The 19,964-nt window shown below is 38.8% G+C and overlaps 1 protein-coding gene and 1 pseudogene across 2 annotated transcripts in view; both read left to right on the top strand.

Moving 5' to 3' along the window:
* The window catches only part of GRIN2A (glutamate ionotropic receptor NMDA type subunit 2A), a 933,223-nt gene that overhangs the window by 646,446 nt on the left and 266,813 nt on the right, over positions 1–19,964 (top strand). For both annotated transcript variants that reach the window (XM_089678228.1, XM_089678229.1), the window contains exon 5: positions 2,016–2,130. In XM_089678228.1, coding sequence (XP_089534354.1) covers positions 2,016–2,130 — 115 coding nt within the window. The remainder of the gene's footprint in view (positions 1–2,015; positions 2,131–19,964) is intronic.
* On the top strand, positions 6,025–6,192 carry LOC149461474 (U2 spliceosomal RNA; annotated as a pseudogene).

Here is a 19,964-nt window from a genome sequence, read left to right as displayed (position 1 = left end):
ACACCACATCGGTTGGTGTACCAAAACACTTATGCCTAGTACATATGATCAGAAAATCAAACTAAAAAAATTGCTTTCAATGTGCTCATACGGTAATCTGATCACTAGTACATAGCTTTCAAGAGCCAGCAGTTCATGCAAAATTATCCATAGGGACAAAGATGAATATTTTTCTCGTACAACACCAGAATGTACAACTTTAATTTAATCAGTACAGTATTCATTAAAAAAAAATCACCAAGACCACGCATGTTCACTTCTGTTCTTTTCTGTGTTACAAGAATTTTCATAACTTTAGTAACCTCTTCATTTATGATATGAGACTAGCATGCTTAAGAGCCCATGCACATCAGTAGGCATAGGTTTTGGTGTGTTTAACTGAGGATGGGCTGGTGCGTGATTTGCACATGTCCTGCAGGGCATTCTTACAAAGCATTGCAGTACTTGTTTTTTTTTCTTTGTTTAAAATACATTAACCCCTTCCCACGGCGCCGCCTGGCCCTTTAAGAGTTTCAGAAGCTGGGAGGCGGGACAGGCGGGGCGGGGTTTTGGGATCATGTGACCGCATTGTCACGGCGGTCACATGATCTGGAAAGGTCCCGATCGAAAGAGCAGACCGGGACCTTTCCGTGAGTAGCGGACATGTGTGCTGGGAGAGGGCAGCGTGCGCGCTTTTAGCACATATGTTTTTTGTTAATTGCATGCAAATGTGCGGCCGCTCGGCGTCTAGGCCGGCGTGAAGAGGTTAATTCAACACTGTGGGGTCTATTTATTAAACATAAATTCTGTGTGAATGTCTGAAACATCAATTTCACCACATATGTGGGGTATCCTTAATAAGTCAACGTAAGAGCAATAAATCTTGGGCCATATTTCATAGTTAACTCTAAACTGATGACCTGTAAAGGCATTTAAATTGTTGCCTATGGAGAATTTTGGGTACAATAGATTTTTTAAATTCCATGGGAGTGTGCAATTTTAAAACTTGACATGTTTGGTATCTGTTATATTGTACAACATAAAAAAAGTACTCTCTAGGGTGTCTGCTTTTGGAAAATATATACATTCTGTAGTCTTTACAGTAATTTCTAGCAAAAAATGTAGATTTTAATATGTATGCAAAAATTAAAAAAGTTCTGGTAGGCAAGTGGTTAATCTCTTAGATTTAATAGGAATTTTTACGTTTGCTTGTGTACCCTAAAAATGATTTTAGTGTATTTTTATTAAAATATCATTTGATAAATGTTTGCTCAACTATCATGGAACTTACAAAATGAGTAGGACCTTTTTTAGTTTGATTCCACTGATTCTGTGCTTTCTGAAAATTTATGGCTTGGGACTTTTTTCTGTGAAGTTTGAAAGCTATAAAAAGAAGGGAAAATTGACTGGCCACCTTAGGTGAAAATGGGAAAACAGGGCCTGGAAGCAAAAGGGTTAAAACAGGTGTGTGAAAACTGGCGTCCCTCCAGCTGTTGCAAAACTACAAGTTCCATCATACCTCTGCCTTTTGGAGTCATGCTCGTAACTGTCAATCTTGCAATGCCTCATGGGACTTGTAGTTTGGCAACAGCTGGAGGGCAGCCAGTTCGATACCCGTGGGTTAGAAGGGTTAGTGATCACGAAAACAACAAATAGATTTTCTCCTAGATTGTAAGCTCTAACGAGCAGGGCCCTCTGTTTCCTCTTGTACCAAAGTGTATTTTACCTGTAATGTCTACCTTCATTTTGTAAAGCTCTGCACAAACTATTGGCGCTATATAAATCCTGTATAATAATAATAATTTTAAGTGTGATATCTGTGTGTGTAATTTCAGATGGGAAAATCTGGGTGGGTAAAACAATTTTATTTCAAGCATCTGCATCTTATGTGATACAATTGATTTCTTGTTATCCTTTTTCTAATGCTGGACTGGTGCTAAAAGCATTCATTTTATCTGCTTTTATGACTAAACTAATCTTCTTATTAAGCACTTAATGGCCTTATTATTACATTATCTTTTTCTTTCTGTTTGCAGATTTATGTTAAATGTGACTTGGGATGGTAAAGATTTGTCCTTTACAGAAGATGGTTATCAGGCAAATCCAAAATTGGCTGTTACGCTGCTGAACATAGACAGAGAGTGGGAAAAGGTATGTTTAATTAAGCACGTAAGTCTAAATGTTTAGATATTTATGTCTAAAAGTGTAATATCCTCTGACCTACAGTTGTAAGTTTATTTTTAGTATGAGGTTCCAAGAGGATGTTGTTCTGAAACAAACAAGTAGAATAAATGTCGAATAATATAAACTGTGAGCTCCAATATTGGAAGCTGGACCTAGTTAAAGGCCATTCTAAGGATTTTTCACATATAGCTGACATTGTGTGCAATGTGCAACATGGAATAAAGGTTAAACCTTAATTAACATTTTCTATTAATGGGGTTTTCTATTCCTTTTTTAATTTTTGGAGCAATCATATGACACTGGGTTGCCATGAATTCAGTGGTATTCTAGAGGATGAGGTGCTGTATGAGACTCCTGTTTTTTCCCGGTAAACAATGCTACTGCAAGATTTTCTAAATTCTCTGTTGATCCAGAGAAAGGTAATAAGAATGTCTTTGGAATAATATTTTACACTGTTATTTCTTATAAATATGAACAGTCATTATGCTTTTTTTATTTAGAAACACATCCATATATTTTTAAAGAAATGTACAGAATTGACCAGAACCAGCTACTACTTAAACTCTTACTGTAAGGAACCTTTGCCATGAGCAGGCATTAAATCTCCTTTATTCAAGTGCAAACAGAAACCCCTTGTCATTCTCAAGGACCTCAAGATAAACAGTCTTCACCTGAGTTTACTGTGTGGCTCTGTTAGGTATTGATACAATGTGATCGTATTCCCCCTTTTTCACCACTTTTCAAGACTTAATGCATTCTGTGAAACTTATGTTTCTTTATAACTGAGATGCCAATGCCCATTATTAATTTAGTTGCATTTCCTTGCACTTTCTGAAATATATATACAATATGGGAGCTTAGGGGATTGTATAGGAAGATCGTGGGGTTTTTCTACCACAGGAAAACCTCATGGGGTTTATTTACTAAAGCTGGAGAGTCCAAAATCAGACTCCCTTCTGCATAGAAACCAATCAGCTTCTAACCTCAGCTTGTTCAATGAAGTTTTGGCAATGAAACCTGGAAGCTGATTGGTTTCTATGCAGAAGGGAGTCTGATTTTGCACTCTCCAGCTTTAGTAAATAAACCCCCATGTGTCTGCTTCTGTTATATGTCTCTTTTAATAAAAATAAATGTTTTGCTTGCTTCAGAGGTTGCAGACTAGTATTGAATGTGGTTATTTAATCTATGTTCTTCACTTGATTCAATCTATTTTACTCCATCTAGAGTGATACATTACTTTTTTAAAATGGTAAGTTCACCTTTTGGAGCATGTTAAACTTTACACCCATTTTTAGGAATCTGTAAATGAGAGAACTACAAGCCTCATCTTTCACCGTGGCAGACAGCTTGTAGTTCCCGATGAGCTGTGAGGGCACTGATAAGTGTGCTTAAAGTTCATTCACAAGCCCTTCAGCTTTCAAACTGACAGCCCGTATGGAGCTATGGGCTGAAAGCTGTAGGGGCCTGACATTGCACCTGTGATCCTTTTATCAAGGGTGCAATGCTTTGCAGACTCCTGTGCGAAAAAAAATTAAATGCACATTTTTTCAGCAAAAATATTGTTATTATTTATTATTATTATACAGTATTTATAAAGCGCCAACAAAGCTCAGCGCTGTACATTACAATGGGAGACAGAACATGCGACAGTACAATAACAATACAATGCGATACACGAGGGGTACGAGGGCCCTGCTCCTTGGAGCTTACAATCTAGGTGGGAGGGGATACAGGAGGAAATAGCTGTGGGGGATGGAGTGGTAGGAAGAGTGGAGGAAGTAGGGAATTAGCAGGGGGTGGGGTAGGCTTCCCTGAAGAGGTGGGTTTTCAGGGTGTGCCTAAAGGAGAGGAGAGTAGGTGATAGTCTGATGGATTGGGGTAGGGAGTTCCAGAGTATGGGTGATGCCCTGGAGAAGTCCTGGAGGCGGTCATGGAAGGAGGAGACTAGGGAACTAGAGAGAAGGAGATCTTGAGAGGAGCGGAGAGTGCGTGTAGGGTGGTACTTGGATATTAGGTCTGTGATTTAGTTTGGGGCAGTATGATGGATATGTGCATTTATTGTTTTTTCCTAAAAGGGGAACTTAACTTTTAAAACTTTGTTTGCCATATAGCTGTCCAATCAGACATTGGGATTGTTTTACTAAAGGCAAATAGGCTGTTCATGTTGCAAGGGAAGTTGCACCAGAGTTTAGTGAATGAGGTGAAGCTCTGCTTACTTCCATCATTCACTCATATGCCAGTAAAATGTTGTTTTTTTATTTTCCTTGTATGTGATTGGATATTCTTTGCAAAGTGAAAGCTCATCGCATTCACTCTCAAAATCATAAGGTCTGCAGAAAACTCCCTTGCAAAATGCAACTTCCCTTGTATTTGTACAGCCTACTTGCCTTTAGTAAATCAAGCCCATCTAGGTGACCCTGTAACTTAGAGACTGTTAGAATGAGGTTATTTTTATACTCTGTAAACTTACAGAAATATCTTCTATTGATGACAAAAGAAAGTTTAAACTGAAAAGTCCTTTCATAATTGTCCAAAAATCAAAATGGATTTAATAATAACATAGCATAAGATTACAAGAAAAATATTATAATACAAAATATAGAATATTGTAAAAAAAAAAAGTATAATTATGTTCTTGAGATAAAAATGGTGCATTCATATGTGTAATCATATATGTGTAATTCTTCATGACTTGTGAGTCTGTGTATATGTGAGTCTTTGAGATCTTCGTGAGTCTGCTCAAAAGTTTTTGTTTTTGCCTTTTATCCAAAAGTAGCAGCCTCAAGCAGCCCTCCAATCTCTTTCAGAGGCTGGGTTTTAAATTTAATTTGAGCCCATTAGTCCTTCTCTAGCTCCATTCCTAGTGTCTAATTACCTTGAAATGTTCTGACAGAGTTGGAAGAGGGGGATTTCATGTCTGTGTGATTTAAGCCTAGTACACACAATCAGAAATCGTAAGAAACATTCAGATTTCAAAGTGATTGTACGATAATCTTACGATAATCAATGTTAGTACACAGCTTTACTCTGAAATTATTTGAAGGCACAAGCATGAAAGTTTTTCTCATACGATACCAGCTTGTACGATTTTTGTTTAATCGGTACAGTTTTTGTCCAAAAATAAATTCAAATACATTACATCACTTCCAAATTTTCTTTTTGTCATACAAGAATTTTTGTAACTTTAGTAACCTCTTCACTTTCAATTTGAGACTAGCATGCAAAAAATGGACGATTATTCGTCCAATATTCTAATCATGTGTACGAGGCTTTACACATTCCCATATAACTTCTTCTATCTCCTATAACTTTCTTTCATCTAAATCAAATATTACATATACCAATGTATGTATATCTAATGCAAAGTCATTTCCCATAATAAAATCTTAATCAAGATATATTACAGAAGAAAGATTGAATTCCTAACGTATACATGCTTAATAAAGTTTTACCGGAGAATATGTTTACTAATGATTAATGAATATAACTGGGTTTGATTTCCGAGCTGTTAATTGAAACTGCTAACTTTAATCCAAACCCTATTAAATTCAATGTGCAAAATATCTTGAATATTAATTCTGTATATTTTTAAGGCTAATAGGCAAAAAAATGGCTCAGGGAGCTAGGAACTGCCCTTGGGGACATAATACAATGCAAAATAAATAAATAAATACATAAATGTAAAAAATTAAAAAGAACCATTCAAAAGAGAGAAAGTCCTCTTTTTTTTCTTTAAGGGTGACATTGGGAAAACATCTATTCACTCAATTACATGCATGGCAGATGCCTTTACACTGTCTGTTGTGCTATGAAATAGTACAATTTTTACAGACAGCATCAATGATGCTGCATGCTGGCATCACATATTTCTCGGCCTTTTGGCTAAGATCAAGTATAGTATCTGTTATTATCAGTGTTCAGTAAGGGAGGCCGTCATTTTTGCCTTTTGGTGAGGATGGCTGGCTGTATAGTACCCCTACTAGTTTGATGCGGGTTCTAAAGGTTAGAACAAACTGGAAGAGAAACCAGGGTGCTCACAGGCAATTGAGGCATGGAGTAATTCCCCTGGAAAAACTGGATGGGTCCAGTTTCTCCAGATTCAAATGAGTCTACCTTGTCTGGCCAGGGGCTAGGGAGGCAGAGAGCCCACAGTGCAGTGCCCCCTGGGAGTAGTCACCCCAGGGGTGCTCTAGTAACACATGGGGGTGAGATCCCATGTGTGGAAAGTGCACATGGTCACTGTTCTAAACACTTTATCTGCACTGCACCTTTTAGGGCTAAGCCTTTTGGCCAGGGCAATTTTTTGCTACAGGCCTCAGGGCTTAGCCAGTGCACTATTGCACGGCCATTTATTTATTTATTTTTTCCTCCACTGTTTTGTCACCTGTCACTTATGTGTGTGTTTTTTTCCTCACTTGGATGGAGGGTGTGGGTCCTCGGGCCTACACTAAAGTCTAGGGGGAGGATGCGTGGCCCTAAGGTTCCTTGCTCCCCTGTTCCTGGGGGGGTCTCTCTTCAGGAGAGCTCCCTGACCTATTACTTGGTGGTCAGCTTTGGCTAGCCACAAGGAAAGGGGTCCGCCAGGTGGACCATGTTGGAAACCCTAGGTGGACCATGTTGGAAACTCTTTGTTCATGTCAGGAGCCTTACACCCCAGGGGATCAGGGTAGAGGTCCTTCCCCTTCAGGGGGTGGACAAAAGCATACCCCTAAGTGCACTGTTTTGTGTTGGTGTTTTGCGCTTGTGTGTTTTTTGTTCACCTGCAGATTTTTCTTTTTTCGCACCTCCACAGACTTAAAAAAAAATTATATACTTTCATGTATAATACATTTTTAAATTGATTTTATATTATTGCTGGGCAATAACATAGCAGCAGCCCTCAATATCATTCATTATTATATATAGAAAATATATACTTTTAAGGTAGTTTTGGCTGTGACACCTGATTTTTTAACCTGTGGTAACAGGCATGAACTGACCAATGCAAGTAGCAGCCACAACAGATCTCAAAGCTATATGAAATTCCACTCTTCAAAAAGATAAAGTCTAAGCCCTCAAGTTTGTTGAGATCTGCAGCCTCTACAGTATCTGTACTGTATCAGCTGTGGTAAAAGTACCAGCCATTTGAGTACCACACACATGAGGAAACACATGAATATACACCAAAGAACTGTGTGGGAGCAGAAAAGTCAACAGAAAAAGGCCTGCACTCAGTGTTGGGACAAGGTCTGTGAGTACTCAAGGTGAAAAGGCCAAAGCACTCCCCCCACCTCCCATGAGCTGTGAACTAGTTCAGCAGCATACGTTTCAAGTCCTGCCCATTTTGTAAGCAATTTTAATAGCCCACAGTTTAAGAGAGAGAGACACCAGGCAGTTTTAATCAAGAAGTCAAAATGAGAGGTTATTATGTCACAGAAAAAAAAGTCAGAAACATAATTCTGTACATACATTCTATGCAAGTTGCTTTTGTAAGCCACGGTTTCACATGGAGACAATAGGCAGGTCTATAATCAAGAAATTAAATGTAGAGTTTTATTTCACAGAAATAAAACCAGAAATATTGAATCGACTGTAACTGTAGGCACTTTTACTAGACTGCAGTTTCAGTGGGAGCCAACTAGTACATTTTAATAAGAAAATCCAATTTACAGTGTAGTATTAAAAAAAAAAAGGCACATAAATTGTGTAGATTTGATGTATACAGTACTATGCAAGCAGCTTAAGTAGGCTGCAGGTTAGGAGAAACAGACCGGGCAGCTTTTAAACAAAAACCAAATTCAAGTGCATTGTTTCCCAGAAAACAGACAAACATACATGTACAGGTACAGTACATTGTACCCTTACTTGTATTGACTTTATAGAAAGCTTAAGTTGGCCATGCTCTGAGAAAGTGGGACCAGGGAGTTTTTAAGCAGGAAATCAAAATTATAGTATATTAGTTAACATAAAAAAAAATATTGTACTGACTTCATGCTCAATGTTTAAACCTATTTACAAAACCACATTTTTAATAGGAGAGAAACTAGCCCAAGTTGAATTAAAAAAAACCCCATACAACAGAGCGTATTTATTTTGATGAAAAAGGAACCAAAAATGTTGTAACAATGTGCTCAGTTTCAGTATAAACATTTTCACTAGGCAGTATTTTGAACAGCACCCACACCAGCCAGCTTAAAAAAAACAACAACAACATTACAGTGTGTTTAGTTCACTGAAAAAAACCCCCAAAACACTCAAATATTGTACTGAGCCCATGCATACTATTTATGCATTTTTACTCTTTAAAAAGGACAAACACAAGCCACCTTTTTATACAAAATATCAATATTAACATTTAATTTATTTCAATGCAAAAAGCCCACAAAGTTTTGTAGTGCCGAAGCATGCACTATCAATTGTACTAGGTCCCAATATGGACGGGACATCCACCATACATTTTACCATCAAGAAGTCAGAATTAGAATTACCATCAAGAAGTCAGAATTATTTTCTAAAAAAACCCAAAACATTATTGTCTACATGCACAGTATTTAATGCAATTTTTTTCAGTATCTGCTTCAGTGTTCCTTCCTCTAGCCCACTTACATACCGGGTCCCTATAGTTAATAACAGGACCTACTTTGCTGGAATATCATATAATTTATGGATTGCAATGTATTGGTGTTTTTTTTTTTTAGGTGTTTGCTTTGTTTATGCATTTTTTGTGCATTGTCTTGTTGCTTCAACGAAAACACTTTTTTTTTCTTTTTTTCTTTGCTTTTGTAACACCTCTATATCAGACTTATTTAAGAGTAGACCACAGGGATAAGGGGTTTGGGATATACAGAACAATGGTAAAATAGAAATAATCAGTTAGCAAAGTTTAGGAAATTATACAGTCATAGGTAGTAATGTCCAACTATCAAATTGCAACACCAGCAGTAAGAGAAGAGAGAAAAGGCTTGTTGACTTATCAGATCCCTTTGGCTACTGGTGCCGCAATGGGGGATGTAGAGAATTATGTAAATGTATACTGCAGCATAAATAGATATAAGTACCCTAATTTGAATAATAATGGCTTTATAAGAGAAGAGGTCCTTTTAACTAGAGATTGCAACTTGAATCCTGTGATGTTTAAAGTTCCACATATGGTGATATCTGTTGTCTTCTGCCAGCAATGGTGGGGCCCATAAGCATTAGTGAACACTGGTAATTCAATGAAGTTAAACAGATAGACTGTGGTACTGTATATCCTGATATGGAGGTGTAAAGGTATCTGCATGCAGTGTCTCTAAATTGATGACCAAAAGAGGTTGGACATCTGCCTGCTCACCAATCTCATGGATAACATGGCCTCCTAGGCACAAGAGTTCTTGCACAAGCTCTTGGTTGTTTTCTGGGATGTGCAGAGTTGCAACCTGATGGCCTGTCAGCAAACAGTAATGTCTGTGTTAGGACTAGACAGTGACAGTCCTGGTGCAGAGAAGATTAATGCAATCACTGCTGTGCTGAACTGATGTACAAAGTCCCACAGCAGTAGGCCCTCAATCTGTCTCTGTAGGAGAATGGCAGTCCCCCTGTGTTTAGCTCTGAATCACACACCAAGAGAGAGAGAGTCAGTCCCTTGCTGTAGAATATATCTGCTCTTCCAACATCCCTCTTGTTCTCCATCTCTCTGGTAGTTGTAGTTCAATCAGCTCTCATAAATACAGTATGTATTGGCTATTGGACTAAAGGTCCCAAGAGTCTCTGCTGTCAGAAGTAGTGGATCCACTCTGCTAACAAGAAGTGATGTAGCAGTCCCAGTACTGAAAAAAAGATTAATCATAGTCTCATCTGTAAATGCCCTTGAAAGGCATATTGATATAGCCAGAACCTGACTACATTGGCATATTTTCCACCTCGTGCACAGTACAAAGTTTTGAATCACTTGCATTAAGCCTCACTTTCAACAGAACACTCAATAATCATTTTAAAATCTAAAAATCAACATTAGAGTTTCATTTATTTGCAAAAATGCACAAAATGTTTTGCCTGCATGCACAGTATAGAACTATTTGTTCTAAGCCACAATTCGACAAGACCCCCAACAGCCATTTTAAAAACAAGAAAGTAACAATTCAGTGTCATAATTTCACAGAAAATATCCGCAAAATGATTGTTAAATTATTTGTACTAGGCTCCAATTTGAACTGGCCCAACAACATACATTGTCAAATCTAAATATCAACATTAGAGTGTCATTTATTCAAAGAGAAACACCACAAAATATGGTTGTAACTACATGCACAGTATTAAATTGTTTATACTAGGCCCCCAATTAGAACAGGGTCCCTGGGCCATTTAAAAATCTAGAAATCAACATTAGAGTAAATCCCCCAAAAGATTGTTAAATTATTTGCTAGACCTACAACATACATTGTCAGATGTGAAAATCAACTTTAGAAAGTCATTCATGCACAGAAAAAGCTCCTTAAAATATTTCTGTGCCTGCCTGTGTTGTATTAAATTAATTTCACTGAGCCCTCTTCTGATCCACAACATACATTTTAAAAACTAGAAATCAGCAGGATACAGTAAATGGTCTTTAAATGCTTTTCCTAGGCCGATTTGTCAACAGGAACCACAACAGCCAGATTTTTATAGTTAAAAAAAATAGTGCTATAGCATATTTATTTTACTGTAAACAGCCCATCAAAGTATTGTAGTGAGTACCTGAATAGCTTTTTAAACCTATAGGTTTTTTCTTGTCTTTTCCTTGACAGTAACATGGTTTGACTGGATATCCCTCCAAGGAATACCAGCCAGATAGTTTCACAGCAGTTAGATCACTTCAAGAATGCCGCCCGACCTTGTTTACTCCTTTTGGGAGTAATTCTGCTCTGCCATCCATACTTCACCCAACACATTCCCTTCAGTACTTAAAGTGCATTTATTTTACTGCAAAAGAGTACCCAAAATATTCTATTGAATACTTGCTCCATCTTTAAACACTTTAACTAAATCACAACCCCTGTCCTTTTATTTTTAAACTAACTGTAAAATTATTCAATTGAAAAAAAGCACCCCTAAAAAATGAAATAAAGGGGTTACAGCAGGTATATCTAGGTATATTGCCTGCAAAGAAAAAAAACTCTGGTATGTACTGTGTGTGCGCATAACACATTTCCTAATAAAATAGTCAAAACAGACATGGACTTCTCAGCAATGACCAACAGCTTGTAACTTTCCCTGTTAACACTCTGAAATCTCCCCCTAAACTGCTAGACAGCTGTACAACTTACTGTTTGTGTATCTGTGATTGCATGTAAAGAGAGATGTTATTTCAGCAATGAACATTAAACCCCTGCATTAATACCTAACTTACCCTGTCATCCATGAGCTTTCCCTAGCTATGTCATATCCGTTCTAACACACATTAAACAAAGGCTCTCTCTTGGAAACCCTGACATGTATAGTGGGGGGGGGGGGGCTGATATCAAAGAGAAGCCCCATTGCTTGCCCTTCTGAGCCACCTTGGCCCATTTTAAAGGCCAGAATGTGCATTATTGATGATCTTTTCTATACTGGCAAACAATACCATTAGGAACCATTTTTATGAACTTTGAACAACTAAAGTTCAGGTTGCACTCTTGGTTTACCCAAACCCAAAACCTATCCCAGTGATCACCCTGTATAAATAGATAAATGGTTCACATAGTGAATTTGGTGCACATTTATTCACTTAAAGGATAAGTTCACCTTTTGCTCAAAAATAATAAATGCACATTTTTTTGCAGGTACAAAAATGAGTATTTATTATTTTTGGCTGCAGGAGCCTGCAAGACAGATTGCTGGTGCCATGGTCTCCTGCAGACCTGTCAGAATATCTGCTTGCCCATATGGAATGTATGGGTAAGCAGATAAACTGACAGGAAGATTCAATGAACTACCATGGCTTTCCACAGCGCCATGGTAGTTCATTGAGAACTACAATCCAACACCCACTAAGGCTGACAGCTAGTACATGAAACTTCTTCCCAAACTTCTGTTACGGGGGGGGGGGGGGGGGAGGGGAAGCAGGCAGCGGCTGCAGCATTGTGAACATATTACATATTCCACCCTAAAAACCTATGCATATGGAAAAGCTTTTACTATGTATGAGGTGTAAAATGTGAAATAAACTCCCTTAGGAATTATTTTTAGCCATCTCAACTGATTGTGTAAACAGAGCTGGATGCACAGAATATACAGTAACTGGCTATTAACATTTGTTAGTAATGACACAAGAGACTGCTGCACCAGGGGAGGGAAGGATTTTTTTTCCCTGTTAGATCTAATTGGACCATGCTTTATACGTTTTTTTCTGTATTTTCTGTTTAAGGTTTCTGTATATAGAGGTTTCCAGTTTATTTATTTATTTCTATTGTTTGAACTTGATGGATGTGTTTTTTTCAGCCTGATTAACTATGTATCTACTTGCAAACACAGGAATGGTACTTTTAATCCCAAACTCTATTTTAAAAGAGTAATGGTCCCAAAACTGAAACATGGTGTACTAAATAGCACACAAATAACCTTAGATCATTTGGAGTATGATTTATTAATCACTACTCTTTATATGCATTCTTTAAGCCAGTTTCTATCCATTTATAAACTTAATATTTTAAGCACATAGACCCTTAACTTAAAAATTGCCAGTGAGTGAAGGACTTTGTCCAATGCTTTAGTAAAGTCAAAATTTACTGCATCTATAGCCACCATTTCCTAAATTTCTATTTACATTTTTCAGGCTTTAACAGGTTTTTAAGAAGTTAATATTTATATTTGTATATATATATATATATATATATATATATATATATATATATATACAGGTGAAACTCGAAAAATTAGAATATCGTGCAAAAGGTCATTTATTTCAGTAATGCAACCTAAAAGGTGAAACTAATATATGAGATAGACTCATTACATGCAAAGCAAGATAGTTCAAGCCATGATTTGTTACAATTGTGATGATTATGGCTTACAGCTCAGGAAAACCCCAAATCCACAATCTCAGAAAATTAGAATATTGTGAAAAGGTGTAATATTCTAGGCTCAAAGTGTCCCACTCTAATCAGCTAATTAAGCCATAACACCTGCAAAGGATTCCTGAGCCTTTAAATGGTCTCTCAGTCTGGTTCAGTAGGAATCACAATCATGGGAAAGACTGCTGACCTGACAGCTGTGCAGAAAACCATCATTGACACCCTCCATAAGGAGGGAAAGCCTCAAAAGGTAATTGCAAAAGAAGTTGGATGTTCCCAAAGTGCTGTATCAAAGCACATTAATAGAAAGTTATGTGGAAGGGAAAAGGTGCACAAGCAGCAGTGATGACCGCAGCCTGGAGAGGATTGTCAGTAAAAGGCCATTCAAAAGTGTTGGGGACTTTCACAAGGAGTGGACTGAGGCTAGAGTCAGTGCATCAAGAACCACCACACACAGACGGATCCTAAACATGGGCTTCAAATGTCGTATTCCTCTTGTCAAGCCACTCCTGAACAACAAACAACGTCAGAAGTGTCTTACCTGGGCTAAAGAAAAACAAACCTGGTCTTTTGCTCAGTGGTCCAAAGTCCTCTTTTCTGATGAGAGCAACTGTTGCATCTCATTTGGAAACCAAGGACCCAGAGTATGGAGGAAGAATGGAGAGGCACACACTGCAAGATGCTTGAAGTCCAGTGTGAAGTTTCCACAGTCTGTGTTGATTTGGGGAGCCATGTCATCTGCTGGTGTTAGTCTACTGTGCTTCATTAAGTCTAGGGTCAACGCAGCCGTCTACCAGAAGATTTTGGAGCACTTCATGCTTCCTTCCACAGACGAGCTTTATGGGGATGCGGACTTCATTTTCCTGCAGGACATGGCACCTGCCCACACTGCCAAAAGCACCAAAACCTGATTCAATGACCGTGGGATTACTGTGCTTGATTGGCCAGCAAACTCGCCTGAACCCCATAGAGAATTTATGGGGCATTGTCAAGAGAAAGATGAGAGACAAGAGACCGAACAATGCAGAAGAGCTGAAGGCTGCTATTGAAGCATCCTGGTCTTCCATAACACCTCAGCAGTGCCACAGGCTGATAGCTTCCATGCCATGCTGCATTGAGGCAGTAATTACTGCAAAAGGGGCCCAAACCAAGTACTGAGTACATATGCATGCTTATACTTTTCAGAGGTCCGATATTGTTCTATGTACAATCCTTGTTTTATTGATTGCATGTAATATTCTAATTTTCTGAGATTGTGGATTTGGGGTTTTCATGAGCTGTAAGCCATAATCATCACAATTATGACAAATCACGGCTTGAACTATCTTGCTTTGCATGTAATGAGTCTATCTCATATATTAGTTTCACCTTTTAAGTTGCGTTACTGAAATAAATGAACTTTTGCACGATATTCTAATTCTTCGAGTTTCACCTGTATATATACACACACACACACACTGCTCAAAAAAATTAAAGGAACACTTTTTTAATCAGAGTATAACATCACGTCAATTAAACTCCTGGGATATTGATCTGGCCAGTTAAATAGCCTAGTTGTTAATCATTTTTAGCTGCTTTGGTGTTACTGAAATTAACAACAGGTGCACTAGATGGGCAACAATGAGGCAACCCCAAAAACAGGAATTGTTTTACAGGTGGAGGCCACTGACATTTTTCACTACTCATATTTTCTGACTGTTTTTCACTAGTTTTGCATTTGGCTAGGGTTAGTGCCACTACTGGTAGCATGAGGCAATACCTGGACCCTACAGAGGGTGCACAGGCAGTCCAACTCCTCCAGGATGGCACATTATTATTATACAGGATTTATATAGCGCCAACAGTTTGCTCAGCACTTTACATCAATATGTGCCATTGCCAGAAGGTTTTCTGTGTCTCCCAGCAAGAGCATGGAGTAGATTCCAGGAGACAGGCAGTTACTCTAGGAAAGCTGTACAGGGCCGTAGAAGGTCCTTAGCCCATCAACAGAACCAGTATCTGCTCCTTTGTGCAAGGAAGAACAGGATGAGCACTGCCAGAACCCTACAAAATGACCTCCAGCAGGCCACTGGTGTGAGTGTCTCTGATCAAACAATCAGAAACAGACTTTGTGAGGGTGACCTGAGGGTCCCACGTCCTCTAGTGGGCCCTGTGCTCACTGCCCGGCATCATAGAGTTTGATTGGCATTTGCCATTGAACACCAGAATTGGCAGGTCCTCCACTGGCGCCCTGTGCTGTTCACAGATGAGAGCAGGTTCACCCTGAGCACATGTTACAGACCTGAAAGGGTCTGGAGAAGCCATGGAGAATGTTATGCTGCCTGTACCATTTTTCAGCATAACTGTTTTGGTGGTGGGTCAGTGATGGTCTGGGGAGGCATATCCATGGAGGGACACACAGACCTCTATAGGTTATACAATGGCACCCTTACTGCCATTAGGTATCGGGATGAATTCCTTGGACCCATTGTCAGACCCTACGCTGGTTCAATGGGTCCTGGGTTTCTCCTGGTGTGCGACAATGCCTGGCCTCATGTGGCGAGAGAATGCAGGTAGTTCCTAGAGGATGAATGAATTGATACCATTGAATGGCCCCCACACTCGCCTGACCTAAGTCCAATAGAACACCTCTGGGATATTATGATTTGGTCCATCTGACACTGCACCCCAGTTGCACCTCAGACTGCCCAGAAACTCTGTGATGCCCTGGTCCAGATCTGGGAGGAAATACCCCAGGACACCATCCGCCGTCTCATTAGGAGCATGCCCCAACGTTGTCAAGCATACATACAAGCATGTGGGGGCCATACAAATTACTGAGTACCATTTTGAGTTTCTGCAATGAAATTTCAGCAAAATGGACTAGCCTGCTGCTTTAATTTTTTTACTTTGATTTTCAGGGTGTCTTTGAATTCAGTCCTCTGTAGGTTGATACATTTCATTTCCATCAAACGATGGGACATCCTTACATTCCTAATACATTGCCAAGTCCATATCAGTATATATATATTTTATAACCGATGGAAATGATAACTTAGAAAATGATTTGTAGTTATAATAAAAAAAACTAAGGCAAAAGCATTTAAAATAGCAAAGCCAGTCTCAATTATTTTATATAAATTTTATTCTCTCACTGTCATAAATAAGTGTGTAATCTTTTGTGCTACCACCATATGATATGGGCTTTCTTGAGACAAAAAGTTCAAGGAGCATCTGTCCTGCAAGGTTGTATGATTTAGCTCAAAGACACTTTCAGGTTGCAGCACTCAGGTTTGTTTCACTGATGACAGCTGACTTGCACACTGTCAATGAAAGTCAAAAGACAGAGAAGATAAGTGTCTCCTGCAATTTTTATTAACTGTATGCTAGCAAAACTGCAAGACATTATATGTGTATGCTGTAAAGACAATATTCTAAAAAGTCATAATTAACAATGTGACATTTATTTTTTACACTTGTAGCAATAACCCCAATAATTCTTTGGGCTCTCCCATCTAGACTTTTTACTGGTGATCTGACTTATTGCTGCGCCCAAACACTCACTGACCCACCAGCCACCCATTTAGAGGAGAGAAAGATGGGCATACAGGATACCAAAAAACATCAGCAAAACTCCCTCCTCCTAATAGTATCTTTGTCTTTGTCACAAGCTAAAGTAGAGCTGGTTAGACCAGACAGACAGTTACCTTGAAATATCTTCAGCCCCTCTTACAGACTAGCAGTAGACTTTTAACCCAAGCTTGTCAATGTAGTGCACCTTAAAGTCATTCTGACAATCTGTAATAGCAGACCTTTAAGGTGGCAATGGGCTGAATGTGTTCCCACTTAGTAGCCATCTTCCCCTCTTCCTGTATTCCCAGACACTAGCACAGTCCAATTTCAAATCTTTGGGCCCTGGCTCTGTAACAGTATTCTCCCCAGGCAATACAGTAAGTCTGGGATTTAAAGGGCTTCTGGATTCTTCTTATCCTCCCCTGGTAGAGGTCTGGGAGGCCATTACTGGATCTCTCACTCATACATACCTATCTAGGAGGTCTTCTCAAATATTTATCTCCTTCCCAAGCTCACATCACTAGGATAAACCTTCCAGTGATTCACCAATGTGAAATAAATATTTACACTCACCTGCCACTTTATTAGATACACCTTGCTACTGCCAAGAATATCCCCCACACCATTACATCACCACCAGCCTGAATAGTTGATACAAGAAAGGATCTATGCTTTCATGTTGTTTACAACAAATTCTGACCCTACCATCTGAATTTAGCAGCAACCAGTCTGCCCATTTTCCTCTGACCTCTGACATTAACAAGGCATTTTCATCCACACAACTGCCGATCACTGAATATTTTCTTTTTTGGCCCATTCCCTGTAGACTCTAGAGATGGTTGTGCGTGAAAATACCAGTAGATCAGCAGTTTTTTAAACACTCAGACCAGCCTGTCTGGCACCAACAACCATGCCATGTTCAAAGTCACTTAAATTCCCTTTCTTCCCCATTCTGATGCTTGGATTGAACTTCAGCAAGTAGTCTTCGCCATGTTTACATGCCAAAATGCATTGAGTTTGTGCCTTGTGATTGGCAGATTAGCAATTTGTGTTACCAAGCAATGGAACAGGAGTACATAATAGAGTGTTAGGGGAGTGTATAACCTAAAATATTATATCATTTAACTCTAGGAATACTCTAGCTTAAGTCAGTATCCCTACACACCAATCAGTGAAAATAATCTAAACTGCTCTAAACTTTACTGTATATACACGGGGTGTTCAAGTCAAACTGGGACTTTTCAGTTTATATATTAAAAGAACAAATTTCAAGGAGTGGAAACTGCATTTATTTTTTTACATACTCCCCTACTTTATTTATTCACTTATCCCAGCCTTTAACTAATGCCTGGAAAAGCTTTGCATACAAAGATTTGCCAGTATGACTGAACCATCCTAGGGCAGCCTGTTTCACTTCATCGTCATTGTGATCACTGTTCCCACAGAAAGATTTGTCTCTTGTGCAGTTTCATGACATGTTATGTGTCAATTATCCAGGATCAGGTGTTCCACGGGCTGAATGTTCACAGGAATGACTGCTGTGGGCTAGTGACAACCATGGCTGGGATTGACACTGACAGAAGTATTGCCATCTTCAAAATGTTTACACCACAGGTGTGAAACTGAGGCCCTCCAGCTGTCAAGGAACTACAAGTCCTATCATGCCTCTGCTTTCGAGAGTCACGACATGCTGTTCCATGCACGTACCAACACCGTTGTCTGCCATGAATAATGGTCTCTTGACTGACCCGCAACACGTGTGCTGCCTATCAGTAACTTACCACTGCGTGTAGTACTGCCACGCTAGCATCCCTTTTTATACCTGTAAAATTAAAAGTCCCGGTTTGACCTGAACGCCCTTCGTATCTCATTATTTTAAAATCTGTATCAGTATCAGACGAGATGGTTTTCAGGCTTTATTTCCTAGAAATTCTGGGAGAAAAGAGTAAACATCTTAAAGCCCATCTCCAGCTTCAGATTTTTTTCTCTTTTTTTTTTTTACATTTTATAAAGAAAAAACATGTGCCAATGATAAACAGCATTGCTTACAATAACCTCTTTAGTCTATACAAAAACATTACATAGATCTATACAATTATTCTCAGGATGTCAAGGTGGATATACTTTAGTAGAATTTTGAATGAAAATTCTCAGAACATTTGAATGTTGTTCGAAAGTAGTTCACGTTTCCCTTTTCTAGTAACCTTCAATATTGGAATGAATGGACTTTACTGAATGAAAATGGCATACAATGTTAGAAATTCATACATTCAAGAAAAAAATTTCCATCCTAATCCTTCAAATTTTTTCATCACTGCTGCAAAAAAGAATGCCAATTTGAACTCACTAATGATTAGAAAAATGAACGAACATTGTTACAATGTTCTTACAACAAAAAAAGTCAAACAAAATTCCACTAGTGTTAACTCAGCGAATACACCCAAACCAAGATATGGTTACAGTAAGAAAAATAGCCAGATACCAGAAGTAACCCTTATTAAATGGGAAAAGGGTAAGGTAGTAAAATCAACAATAAAAACAAATAGGGGTACGGCTAAAAATAGGCAAGCTAAAGCAAGGTACATTTAGGAGGACTAAGCCATATTGCGCATAAAATATGGAATTGTTTTACAGACTGATTCTTTTTGAAAACATAAGCTCAATATATGCATTTATTAAAAATATACAAAAATTTTGAAACTAAGGGAGGCTTTGTTGTTTCCATAATCTGGTAACCTAGAAGCCATTAAAGCGATAACAAAGGCTTACATTTTTTCTTCTAAAAATAACAAATATGTCTATAGTTACCTGCTGTGTGCAGTGATTTTTCACAGAACAACCTGCATCCTCCTCTTCTTGGGTCCACTGCAGGCTCTCCTAGTCCCTCCCTCCTGTCAGGTGCCCCCACAGCAACCAGCTTGCTATGGGGACACCCGTTGCTCTGTGTGTCCATTCACACATGGAGCCATGGCACGGCCCCACCCCTTCTTTCTTCTCATTGGCTTACTGGCTGTGATTAACAGCAGGTGTCTCAGCCAATGAGAAAAGGGAGTCCAGGAACAGCCAAGACTCCAGTGCACATCACTGAACGGAGAGGGGGCTTAGGTGAGTATGGGGGGGGGGGGGGCTGCTGCACAGAGAAGTTTTTTTACAACCTTCATCCTTTACAACTACTTTAAGGTATGGATCTTGATAATCTTCTTTACTGCATTGAATTATTCTGAACCAAGCCCTAGCAAATCTATTTAACCACTTAAGGAA

Source organism: Staurois parvus, unplaced genomic scaffold (genome assembly GCF_062004578.1).
Source record: "Staurois parvus isolate SC_StPar_1 unplaced genomic scaffold, SC_StPar_1.0 ptg000200l, whole genome shotgun sequence".
NCBI classification, from domain to species: domain Eukaryota; kingdom Metazoa; phylum Chordata; class Amphibia; order Anura; family Ranidae; genus Staurois; species Staurois parvus.
The sequence above is the reverse complement of the archived record's forward strand: the minus strand, read 5'-3'. Positions and strand labels throughout refer to the sequence as shown.